Here is a 12,663-nt window from a genome sequence, read left to right on the forward strand (position 1 = left end):
AGACTAGAAAAACATCACCAATTATTAACTCCCTGACAACTAGCTGTCATGCTCTAATGCTAGACAACAAAGTCTCCAGACGTGTTCCCTTCCACCCAAAATAGTATGCTCATATTTATTTAAATCTCATGTGGTATCATAACCTTTTATTGAAGTCTAAGAACACAAAAATGATTCCACAAGCTAATTCTTTGGGGTTCGAAGTTCAGAGTCCTCACATGACCTTTGAAATCTCCTTTTGGTACCTCTAAGATATTATAATCTTGTACAACTCTGTATTACATCTCTGCTGTGGCCTTTTCAACCAACCTTGTCAACATTGTTTTCTGTGTAGGTCACAAAAGTGGAACCATCAAAGGAGAGCTGTAATTTGTACTCTGTTGTCCAATCATCATATGTTGACCTTCCTTGAGTAGCTACAGCACAAAGAAGAAACTCATACTGCAGGTCAATTTGCAGATAATCATCAGGTCTGTTATTTCTGTCGGGTGACCATCCCCTAACTGCATGCAGTCGACCTTTAAAAGCTTCAAAACCTGTACTCTCACTTGATGCCGAGAAGCTTGAATCAGGGAGTATGTCATTGCTAGCCACACCAATGGCTTGCATTCGGCAAGCTGAAATCAGTCATAATAAATTGATAAACAGATCAATCAAAAAGGCAAATATATGCAACACACACAAAGAAGACAGCAAACCTACCAATCGAAAACTAATTTTTACTTGTGTATAGGATTCGGTTAATACAAAATAATGCTCCATTGGTTTTCACTTGAATATAATATAATTAGGTGTATTAATCTGGGTATTTCTTTTTCTGTCCTTAACACCAAACTAACAACAATGTCATATGCTATATGTTTCACATTGTACTGATGTTTTTCACTTCACATTTAAGGTTTGAAGAGTTAAATTTCTTTTAAATTGTACCTGCATGCAGTTACTGCAGTAAAAGCATATAGCATAAGAACTGTCACCTTAAATTAATAATTATATCAGAGTAAAGGCTAGGAATGGTTTTATTGTAAGGTAAAGTCTTCTCACTGAGAACCAGCTATAGCATAAAAGTTTTCATGCGTATTTGCTACAGTATGACAGCAAAAAGCCCTCTAACTAACTCTCACAAATGCAATGTCTCCTGCATCCATTAATTAGTTAATTTGGATAGGCAGGGGACTTTAAGAACCCACTCATGAGATTACTGTGATGTGGTCTAGCTGGTCTGTTTACAGGGAATTGGGGGAAGGGGGCATCTTCAAATAAGTTTCCTTTGATTGTTTGTAAACTTCTGATGCAGTCTGGTCAAAGTCCCCTGAAAACTGTTGTGATGCGCATTTGATCATATCCACATGTTAATTTGTGCAATATAAATATTAAATTATTATTATTATTATAATTATGAATCAAGAATTGAGTTGATGTAGTGGGGGTAAATTAATATTCTCAATACTCTAATAGTAAATGCATGATATAAGAAATCAAGGAAAATGGCCATAAGATTGAGCTCAGAAGGAGTTTGAGTTTACTAAGTTCAAATTGTGGGTACAGGTTAAATTAAATCAGGCTCATATCAGTCATGTTCAGAAAATGATAAAGATCATAAAGGCAATGCATTTAGAAATAGAACTAGTGCTCATTAATATAATAGCTCCCCTGTGCAATGACTAAAGACTTCAATTAGTGTGAGTTTGTCAAATATAGTGGAAAAATAAATGAGATGTGTTACCTCTCCTTTCAGAATAAACTTCAACTTCACAAAGTGTGAAGGCATCTGAGCCAGTTTTTAAACTTCTTAGAGTCACATATCTTCCAAATTTAACAGGACGACAGTAAAAGGATACACCTTTTCCTTGTGGTAGACTGTAACCCTTCTTATCACCACACCTAGGATTGGTAGTTCCTCCATTATCAGATAATGTGCCTGAAGAGAAATGCAAAACAATTTCAGCTTTAGTAGGAAACGTAATCAAGAACTTGTTTACCCTACTATTGTTACACAAAATGACATGAGAGTGTCACAAGAAGCCAGATGGCTAACATCACTGGAGATCACAAATCACTTGAGGTTAATTAGCTTATTCCTCTTTCCCTGGTTGTTAAAAGGCAGGATACATTGGTATCCAAGACACTGTTATGTGTTTGTTAAATAGCATTATTTTTAATAGACCATTTTACAGTTGTGTACTAATTATAGTTGCCAAGCCTTTGATTTGAAGTGAGACTGAGGGACTGACATTGTTGTCATAGAGACCAGTATCTAGTTAGCATGATAACAAAGAAAGTTGCATTTGAAAAGCAGCAACATCTGTATCATAACAAGGTCCCCCTTAGCCTCACTCCTGTTCAAAGGCTTGGCCACCAAGCCCACAACTGTAAAAAGGACTGTTCAGCCTTAAAACAGCTTGGCCCTTAAGTTTATATGATGAAAACATAACAGAAAGAGGAACTAGTTTTTATAGCTAGTGTTTTCTGTTCAGCATCCATTAACATTGTGTAATCCTCAGTTTAAAGGGAAAAATTAATAAGAGTAAAGCTTTCAGTGTCAGATTGCGTTGCAAAGCCAAGGCTAGAAACTGGATGTTCTGATCCAGAGTTCAGCTTCTACAATTCCACCACATCCTGAAATGTTACGACAATTTGAAAACTATATGTGACCTCTCACGGGAAAACGTTCCGAACAGTTAGCCGTTTTTAAATGCATAGCCGTTCACCAGCCGTTCATCGGCCGTCCGACTGGATTGGCATGCTGTTTGAACGACTCAAGCTATCCGTTCTTGAATATTCATCATCCGTTCGAACCGTTCGAGCTATCCGTTTAAGAAACTTAACCATCCGTTCGAACGCCTCTAGCTATCCGTTCTTGAATATTCATAATCCGTTTGAATGCCTCCAGCTATCCGTTCTTGAAAATTCATCATCCGTTCGAACGGTTCGAGCTATCCGTTTGAGAAAATTCATCAACCGTTCACTTCGCACTTTGGCAATGATGGTAGAAACATTTTCCCTGTGATCGCAATCCATATCTTCTCTCGTTGAATTCTCCATTTTGTGATTGTGTGAAATGGCAGTAATTGACACAAGTTGTTAGCAGTTACCAAGGCAACTCATTTTTGATGGAGTGACACGGAAGCTGGGATTATGGAAATTTAAACCCGAATTGAAGTTGAGAACTATACTTTTCGCGTGCAAGTTCCTTGGTTGTACCTTATCTTAATCGGTCAAATTCAATGATAAAAATATTAATTATATCCATTTGAATGCGCCGAAAGCGAAGTCGAGTTATTCAAACAAGTGAGTTTCGACTCGTTTCAAGTTATCTTTTCACAGATTGTGTCAAATACCTTGCGTTACTTAACACCGCGTCACCCAACGCGTGACGCTTTAATGAAATAATCCTTCTCTTTGGCTCAAGACAAGAGCTTGGGACGCTTGTGTCAGCATTCGTTTTGATGAAACCATCTGTTCAAATAATTTCTACTGGCCATCACTTGTTCGACCGCTTAGCCGTTTATCCATTTGATCTCATCTGTGAGGCTCATCTCAGTGTTCGAAAAATTAGCCTTTCATCCCTTCGATAATTTTCATTAGCCGTTCATCCGTTCGACCTCATCCGTTCGAAAATTTTAATTAGCCGTTCACCCGTTCAACCTTGTCCGTTCGAATTTTTTCACTAGCCGTTCATCCATTTGACGTCATCCGTTCGAAAATTTTAATTAGCCGTTCATCCGTTCATAGTATCCGTTTCGATACCCGTTCACTTGCCGTTTCGTTCACTGTTCAGACGGCTACCGTTAGGAACGTTTTCGCGTGAGAAGTCACATATTACATTACCAACGTTATGAGAAAGGATCGATGCATGTTGACCTCACAGTAAAGTAACAATATTTCAAAAAGTGATCTAACCTACCTACTCTGATCTCAAAATTATTCTGTCTCTGAAACCATGGAAAATTTTCTTGGTTGACTACGTATATTTCTGAAACTGGTTCAACTTGTCCCAGGTCAACTCTCCACCAAGGGTTCGGGTGACTTTTAGTGTGGGTACAGCTATTAGCAAAATAGTCTGGGTTACTTATACCATCAACTGCCCTGCTACTTGCACCACTAAACGCTTCACTACTTTGATTTGTTTGTTTTCCAAATGCAAGATTATCTGAAATGAGAGTAGCAACTATGTTAATCAGTATTCAACCACATTATTGTGGTCAAAAATGATTTTGGAACTATTGGTGTCACCAAACTTCGACAAAACTTTTAAAATCTTGCAACAACCATCCTCTAAACTCAATACCAATCTCTGTGTTTAGTGACATGTACATGTACCTCGCAAATAGATTTCCACTTCACAGAGTGTAAGACTTTGTTCCTTTACTGATATCCCTACATATCTGCCAGTTGTCAGTGGGTTGGTGAAACAAACAGCTGATGCTATGAAGTTAACAAAACTGTAGAGTCCTTGACACTGAGGGTTGTTTACTACTTGTGGGTCATTGCCTGATATTATAAAAGAATAGCATGCAGTTCATATTAATGCAAAAACGTGACAAACTAATCTATAAAATGCACTTCACCAATAATATATACTTTTTCTCCTCTAAATTGGGTTTTGATAACCACAATTTAAGACTATTAAAAAAAAGCCATATAACTCCCTCTACAACCCTTTTCTTTAATATTATTTTACATAATACTGTAGATACATGTGCTTGTGCACAATTAAACTTCTGCATAGAAACAGTGGATATTGAGCAAAAAAAAAAACTGTCAGTGATTTTCCAATGTTGCACACTGCAAATGCTATAGTGTAATACTTTTATTGTACCCTTTTATTTTAAAATTATCTCATCCTGATTACATAAAAGGTGTTAATAGTGACTTCTCACCCAATGTAATGTTATAGTTTTCACTTCTGGCCATCACAACAGTAGATGCTGAAAATCTGTTCACTATGAATATGTCAGAGACTGCCACCTTATTTGAACCCAGGTCAACTCTCCACCAGCTTGGATTGTCTGGCTGAGTATGTGTACAGCTTCCCCTTTTAAACCCCGTATCAGAATTACCATCCACTGCTTTCTCTGACACACCTGACACACCCAACTGAGTATTGTTAAATGTTGAAGACTGAAAGGTGGCCTTTCCAAGGGCAACATTCACTGTGTAAAAAAAGAGAAAAGAAATAGACATCAACTAAGGTTTTAAGTTTTGAATTTATCAGCCTGCTAAGATAAACTAATGTTAGAGGCAACTGAGTCCCCTAGAGAGAAAATTAAGACAAGGCTGTGCTCTAAGAAAAACTGAAGGGAGCCCAGTGCTCTGAAATTGTGAAATCCAAGGTGCCCAGCAATAGCTTTTTTCATGAAAAAGCTAAGGTTCACCCAGGAGCAAAAGTAAGGTGCCAGGGGCCACCAGATGCTGCTAGAGCATAGGCATGTAAGAGAAGATAAATAATTATACCCTTGCTGGCTGAAATAGTCTGAAGCTCTCAAAATTGTAAGAGTAGGTAAATAAGGATAAACTGATGAGATTTGTGTACAGCCTTCCCATCAGTTGTCAATGTAGGAACTAATTTTCCTCAAAGGATAATTTTGACTATGAAACGTTCCATACAATGTAATGATCTAGCTCCCTCTTTAGTTTGACTCTACCGTGAATAAATCTTATGTTGGAAAATGGTCTGCAATCTTTGTTCCTGATACTACATATACAGTACCACATCTGTCACCATTTATGAATTACCTTACAGTTTGTGTAGGGATGTTAGGAACTGAGGACAAAGAAAACATTCAACTTCCTTTTTTTTCACATATAGTTTTGCATTGTCACAGCAAAATACATCTAGGTTGCGATTCCATGTCTTCTGTATGTATCTATTTTTGATCTTGAAAACAGGGCATCTGATAGAGTGCGATAAAAAATCAGCAATTGTGCGATATTTTCAGGGTAGATTGTGCGATAAGAAGGGCATATGGTATTTCGCGGACTGGACGCGGACTAGTAAAACGCGGACTAGTAAAACGCGGACTAGTAAAACGCGGACTAGTAAAACGCGGACTAGTAAAACACGGACTAGTAAAACGCGGACTAGTAAAACGACAACAACAAAAAAAAACAATTTCATACGAAGGCGATCATAAGACTTAATGGTGAGCCAATTTAGTGAGTGACAATCCCTGTTTGACCTTTAAGCTACACATGGGTTTGACATGCACCAGATACAAACAAATTTATAAGTTTAGGCTGAGAAAGAATTTTATTCAGCACCAGTTCAAAATCCTAAAATACACTTTCGTCGTAAATTTCACAGCAGAAACGCAGGAATTCGATAAATAAATGTCACATTAAATCTCCTTGTGTCTAGGTAGATTTAAGAGTCTCATTGACTTCAGCTTTTCGGTGGAAGAATAACCGATTTACACATGCCGTTACAGAAAACAAACAAGCAGACTGACGACTCCAAAACACATATTTGCATTCACTTACAATTTGACTTTCCGTGAAATTTTAAAACAGAACAGAGGTAAATCTTCGAAGATTAATCGTCGTTGGAAATAAAAAATACTTTTTGTAAGATCTCTGTTTTTCTCTTTACGAGAAAATTTTTGCATGATCAGTTAATTCGTGTGTGTTTGTCACACAAGTACTGCTGTTTCTTCAAAAGCGTATGTTTCAATTGACAGGTGTCACATCGTGACAGTTACTTTTCAAAATATGTTTGAAAATTTGTTCGGAAGCCTTTTAACTACCTTTACAAATAAAAATGTTTCGGCGAAAGTTTTCTCTTTAATTTAAATAACATTTGTTTTCTTTACAACTCACTCGCAATCAAATTGTTAAGTTCAAGGAGGATATTCCCGTAATTAAACTCGTAATTGTAGCCCTAAATCATTCGCGTTATTCAAATTAAATTTGAATAACATTTGTTTTCTTTATAACTCACTCGCTATCAAATTGTTAAGTTCAAGGAGGATATTCCCGTAATTAAAATCGTAATTGTAGCTCTAAATCATTCAGGTTCTTCACATTAAAGAGAAAACTTTCGCCGAAACATTTTTATTTGTAAAGGTAGTTAAAAGGCTTCCGAACAAATTTTCAAACATTTTTTTGAAAAGTAACCGTCACGATGTGACACCTGTCAATTAAAGAGGAAAGAAGCATACGCTTTTGAAGAAACAGCAGTACTTGTGTGACAAATACACACGAGTTAACTGATCATGCGACGATTTTCTCGTAAAGAGAAAAACAGAGATCTTGCAAAAAGTATTTTTTATTTCCAATGACGATTAATCTTTGAAGATTTACCTCTGTTCCGCTTTAAAATGTCACGGAAAGTCAAATTGTAAGTGAATGCAAATATGTGTTTCCCGCTCTTTTTGGTTTTTATCTTTTTACACACGCACGCACAAATGACAACTTTGTCCGCAACGGACGCGGGTCCTTTCATTTCAAAAAAATTTGGCAAAATCAGTCAGCCCCACCCAGGCACACCGGCGTCTTTAATGATTTTTAGAATTTTGAAACTTTCAGGAAACCGCAAAAATTGGGTCGCATTAGAAAATGCATGTGTTGACAGAGTTTAATCCCTAGAGTAAACAATTCGGTAGTAATGCGACCCGAGCCTTAAAGAATCCAGGATGCTACACCAATTTTTGAACAGTTCAGAAATATACGAACAGTTCAGAAGTTCCCGTTACGGACCGACCTGTGCTGGTGAATAACACGTTTATCTTTTTCTAACGCATAAAAACAATGATTGCTAAAAGAACCCAAATGATTTAGGGCTACAATTACGAGTTTAATTACGGGAAAATCCTCCTTGAACTTCACAATTTGATGGCCAGTGAGTTATAAAGAAAACAAGCGTTATTCAAGTTAAAGAGAATGTTTTCGCCGAAACATTTTTTTGATAAGCAACTGTCACGATGTGACACCTGTCAATTGAAGAAGAAAACAGCATACGCTTTTGAAGAAACAACAGTACTGGTACGACAAACACACACGAGTTAGATGATCATGCGACGATTTTCTCGTTAAAAAAAAAAACAGAGATCTCACGGAAAGTACTTTTTATTTCCAACGACAGTTAATCTTCGAAGATTTACCTCTGTTCCGTTTTAAAATTTAACGGAAAGTCAAATTGTAAGTGAATGCAAATATGTGTTTTGGAGTTGTCAATCTGCTTGTTTGTTTTCTGTAATGGCGTGTGTAAATCGGTTTTTCTTCCACCGAAAAGCTGAAGTCAATAAGACTCTTTCTACCTAGACACAAAGAGATTTAATGTGACTTTTATTTATCGAATTCCTCCGTTTCTGCCGTGAAATTTACGACGAAAGTGTATTTTAGGATTTTGAACTGGTGCTGAATAAAATTCTTTCTTAGCCTAAACTTATAAATTCGTTTGTATCTGGCGCATGTCAAACCCATTTGAAGCTTAAAGGTCAAACAGGGATTGTCACTTACTAAATTGGCTTGCCATTAAGTCTTATGATCGCCTTCGTATGAAATTGTTTTTTTTGTTGTTGTCGTTCACTAGTCCGCGTTTTACTAGTCCGCGTTTTACTAGTCCGCGTTTTACTAGTCCGCGTTTTACTAGTCCGCGTTTTACTATTCCGCGCTTTACTAGTCCACGTTTTACTAGTCCAGTCTTGTCACTTACTAAATTGGCTTGCCATTAAGTCTTATGATCGCCTTCGTATGAAATTGTTTTTTTTTTTTGTTGTTGTCGTTTACTAGTCCGCGTTTTACTGGTCCGCGTTTTACTGGTCCGCGTTTTACTGGTCCGCGTTTTACTGGTCCGCGTTTTACTGGTCCGCGTTTTACTGGTCCGCGTTTTACTGGTCTGCGCTTTACTAGTCCGCGTTTTACTAGTCCAGTCCAGTCCAGTCCAGTCCAGTCCAGTCCAGTCCAGTCCAGTCCAGTCCACGAAATACCATATGCCGATAAGAAGGGACTATTATGCGGTAAATTATGCGAATTATGCGATTTTTTTTCCTCCACTATTTAAAGCTTGTTTTACTAGGGTTCTGAAAAAGAAAACCGCTTTGAGCTGTTCTAACGAAGATTTTTTCATAAAGGAATCAAAAATAAGCAATTATGAGTGAATTGGGATTAAAATTCAACTATGACATAATTATATACCAAACCTAGGAATTATGCCCCACATTGGCTCAAAAGGTCAGAAGGCTTACTATGTTGGACTGTTAAATTCACATTTCAAAATGACAAAAACAACTTCAACAAAACCGACTATGAATATAATCGAGTAAACATAGCTAATGAAAGCAAATATACGTGCAGTGCATAATGCTTCCCTGTACTACGGACTCCAGGTGCCTGTCCACCACGGATTTTCTTAGGTGATCAATTACTTCGTTACACGACGAACAAAACATCAGTCCATCATCCACGCGGAACGTACCAGCTAGTGGCGTATTTTTCTGCTCTGTCTTTTGCAGTCATTTTGAAGGAAGGTGCAATCTGGTTTTCTTTGTGCAACACGAAGGAATAGCGGGCGTTCTCACTATAAACCTGTCCATGAGGACGTCGGCGATATAAGCGAAAAATGTTAATGTTTAGATGTCTTCCGTAATATAAATTTTGCTGATTCGATTACCACAGTTCTTACAACGTCAGTGTATACGGATCATATGTCATGGATTTATATCAGCAATTCTGATAGGATAACTCAAAGAAATCAATCGTTGGAGTTGAGCCAATGGACAGTTCTTTGAGAATGAAAAACTAGCACCAGGCTTCGGATCGCCAAAAACGAATGTTTTTGGCGATCCGAAGTTTCTTTTTGAAATCGATCGTCTCGGTGCGTTTCTTGGGCATTTTAGAAGGTAAATCATCTTGAGCCTGCGTGCAAACGCAAATTTTTTCAAATAAGGCATTTATTTGTGATTTGTTTTCTAAGAATTGTGCAATTTTTTCTGAATTAGGCGATTTCTTGTGAATTGTGCGATCGGATGCGATTTGAGGTCAATTGTGCGAAATCGCACCATCGCGTAAAATCAGATGGCCTGTGAAAATCACTCCCACACTTGTGAAATGCCTGAAGCCTTTAATTGAGAATGATATAGAATGTAAAGCCTGAGTCATGAAAAGCACTCTTTATTCTAATGAAACCCATTTTCAAATATCTCATTTTATTAAAAACTGGATCATTGGATAATGCAATTCAAGACTTTTTATTGGCTTAGCCATTATGGTATATGAGCCAATATACCATAATCTGATATCTGCACATTGTAATATCCGGTTTCTTCCTACAAAATAAAGTCGAGAAGATTCGCCTAATATCTTGGGGGCCTTTTTTTTAATAAAACAATTATTCCACTCGCACTTGTTGGATATGAGATGATTATAGCCAACTCGGCGCTACGCGCCGAGTTGGCTATCTATCATCTCATATCCAACGCGCGCTTGTGGAATAATTGTTAAATATACCATAAATATATTTCCTAAAAAGAAACTCATTTTTTACAAAATATTAGTTTTAAAAAAAAATAATTTAAAATTTGACCCTAATTTTTATCATATGGCAGAATGCAATGAGTAAAATAATAACCTGGTTTTTGCTTAACACCAAACACCTCCATTCTTATACACCTAGCACCATGGTATGCATTGGGCAGGATTTGCAGGTAGTGTGCTCGGACACTTTCATAAAGAACATGTTTTACCTCTGAGGACCTGTCACCATTTCCCTGAAAGGTCTGAAATCAAAAGTAACAAATTAAGATAAAAAGTTGTGCATAATTATGTTTTCAAACATGTAATGTGAGTGAAAGTAACTCTTCTTTTTGAAAGTATCAAGTATCTTGTTTTTTATTTTTAAATCAGCTGTTCCACGTACTCTCCTCATTTTCACACAATTTCACCTCTTACAATACGGTATTTTCAAATTAACTTTTGCAAGCTTAGTGGCATTCAGTTTTGACATCTATTGTCATTTTTAATGGGAAATCTAGTAGAATCTCTGGGGTGGACTAAGGAAAAAACGCTTTCCTCTACATTTTCCTCAAAATAGTGCCAGGAAAACAGCCTCTATAATTTTCTTCATTGATTGCTTCCTGAAAAAGGAAAGTTCTTCAGAAATAACATTCCCAGTAAGATCTAATTGGGAATGTCACTTCATTCTGGAGGAAATTTCAAAGGAGGAGGCATTTGAATTTGAAGTTTTATTTGCATAAAACTGCAAATTTCAATAAAGTCAAGTGAAGTGGTCTTTGACATATTACCTTAATTTTACCACCTTCCTTGTAGCCAGTCCAAGTTGTTCCATCATCGGAGAATTTAATCGTATAGTTTTTCACCCACTGATCTTCTTGAGAGTTCCCTTGAGTAGACACAGCACAGATGATATGAAGTGTCTGCAGATCAACCTGTAGATATGGGTTAGTGTCACTTATTCTTGCACACCATGATGATCCTAATGTGTAGTTCAATCGACCATTCTTGGCTGGTGTGTTGGCACTTAGTTCAGATGAAGCTGTTATTCCACTGTCAGGAATTGCTCCATTTTCCATTCCCAGATCCAGATCAACACAGTCAGCTGAAGAGAAAAGAAAGACACTTCCAGGTGTTTCAGACTTAACAAATGGTAAACACCACAGCGTACACTATTGAGTTATGGATGCACACGGGAGGTTGCGAAGCATGAAAGAAGCGTAAGAGTCGCGCGAGGCGATAGCCGAGAGCGACTCTAGCTTCTTGCGAAAAACTAAGAAAAGTTTCCTCTAAAACCACATCGACAAAAAATACTGTCACTAGAAAATTGATCGCCATATGGGCGCAGCTTGATAGCCATGTTGAAATAAGTTGTCTGTGGAAACTTGCAAGCAAATATTAGCTTTCTCTGCGGGCTGCGGTAAAGAGAGGTTAGGTGACCGCTTAAAATGGCACTACTTTAACAGAAAATATTTCATTAAAAAAAAAAAACACCAAGTCAACGGAAACCCTATGTTTCTCTTTCCTCACCTTTGTAGAATTCTGCAAATCTCCGGAGAAGGTTCAATTTTTCGCACATTTATCGGGAATGGTATTTGATTAACAAATGGAGAAGCATTGACGGTGCCCTGTTCTTCTATAAAGTACGCAGGACGCGGCTAGAGCGCGAAAGAAGTGTAGAGAGGAACACAAGACGCTGTCAAATATTTCTCCCAACTTCTCGTGTACTCTAGCCGCTTCCTAAGTGCCCAACAACAGAACAGAACGCAGTCAAGGCTCTTTTATTTCTTTCGTAAAAATTCTATGTGCAAAACAAATTCCAACAGCAAGCCCAAAAAAAATATTGTCAACATAAAATAATAATACCCTCCTAACATAGCTAAATACGCCAATCGGAATCCTCGTTAGAATGGTTCAAGTAATAATAATAATAATAATAACTTCTATTTATAGAGCGCTCATATCCTGAGCTCATGGCGCTTTACAACACTGTGCGCGGGACTTTACCACACTGCTAAGCAGTTTACAATCGATTAAAGGCAAATCTAACAATGCCCCCTCCCCCCAATTCCCAGTAAACAGGCCAGACCACGTCACAGTAATCTCGTGAGTGGGTTCTTTAACGTCCCCTGCCTAACCGAATTAACTAATTAATAGATGCAGGAGACGGGACCTACAATTTATTCGTCGTTATCCATTTCTTGATGTTAT

The 12,663-nt window shown here is 37.5% G+C and overlaps 1 protein-coding gene across 7 annotated transcripts in view; it reads right to left on the bottom strand.

Annotated features, from left to right (window-relative positions):
• The window catches only part of LOC111344822 (receptor-type tyrosine-protein phosphatase delta), a 50,760-nt gene that overhangs the window by 34,123 nt on the left and 3,974 nt on the right, over nucleotides 1-12,663 (bottom strand). For 5 of the 7 annotated variants that reach the window (XM_088737400.1, XM_088737402.1, XM_088737401.1 and 2 more), the window contains exons 2-8: nucleotides 11,244-11,557; nucleotides 10,571-10,718; nucleotides 4,884-5,156; nucleotides 4,324-4,494; nucleotides 3,908-4,153; nucleotides 1,727-1,921; nucleotides 310-617 (exon numbers count right to left, since the gene is read on the bottom strand). In XM_088737400.1, the coding sequence (XP_088593526.1) occupies nucleotides 310-617; nucleotides 1,727-1,921; nucleotides 3,908-4,153; nucleotides 4,324-4,494; nucleotides 4,884-5,156; nucleotides 10,571-10,718; nucleotides 11,244-11,557 (1,655 nt within the window). Of the gene's footprint in view, nucleotides 1-309; nucleotides 618-1,726; nucleotides 1,922-3,907; nucleotides 4,154-4,323; nucleotides 4,495-4,883; nucleotides 5,157-5,739; nucleotides 5,976-9,418; nucleotides 9,612-10,570; nucleotides 10,719-11,243; nucleotides 11,558-12,663 lie in introns of those variants that run through there. The other 2 variants (XM_088737405.1, XM_088737406.1) reach the window with 2 other exon arrangements.

The sequence above is a fragment of the Stylophora pistillata genome, chromosome 11, assembly GCF_964205215.1.
Source record: "Stylophora pistillata chromosome 11, jaStyPist1.2, whole genome shotgun sequence".
NCBI classification, from domain to species: Eukaryota; Metazoa; Cnidaria; class Anthozoa; order Scleractinia; family Pocilloporidae; genus Stylophora; species Stylophora pistillata.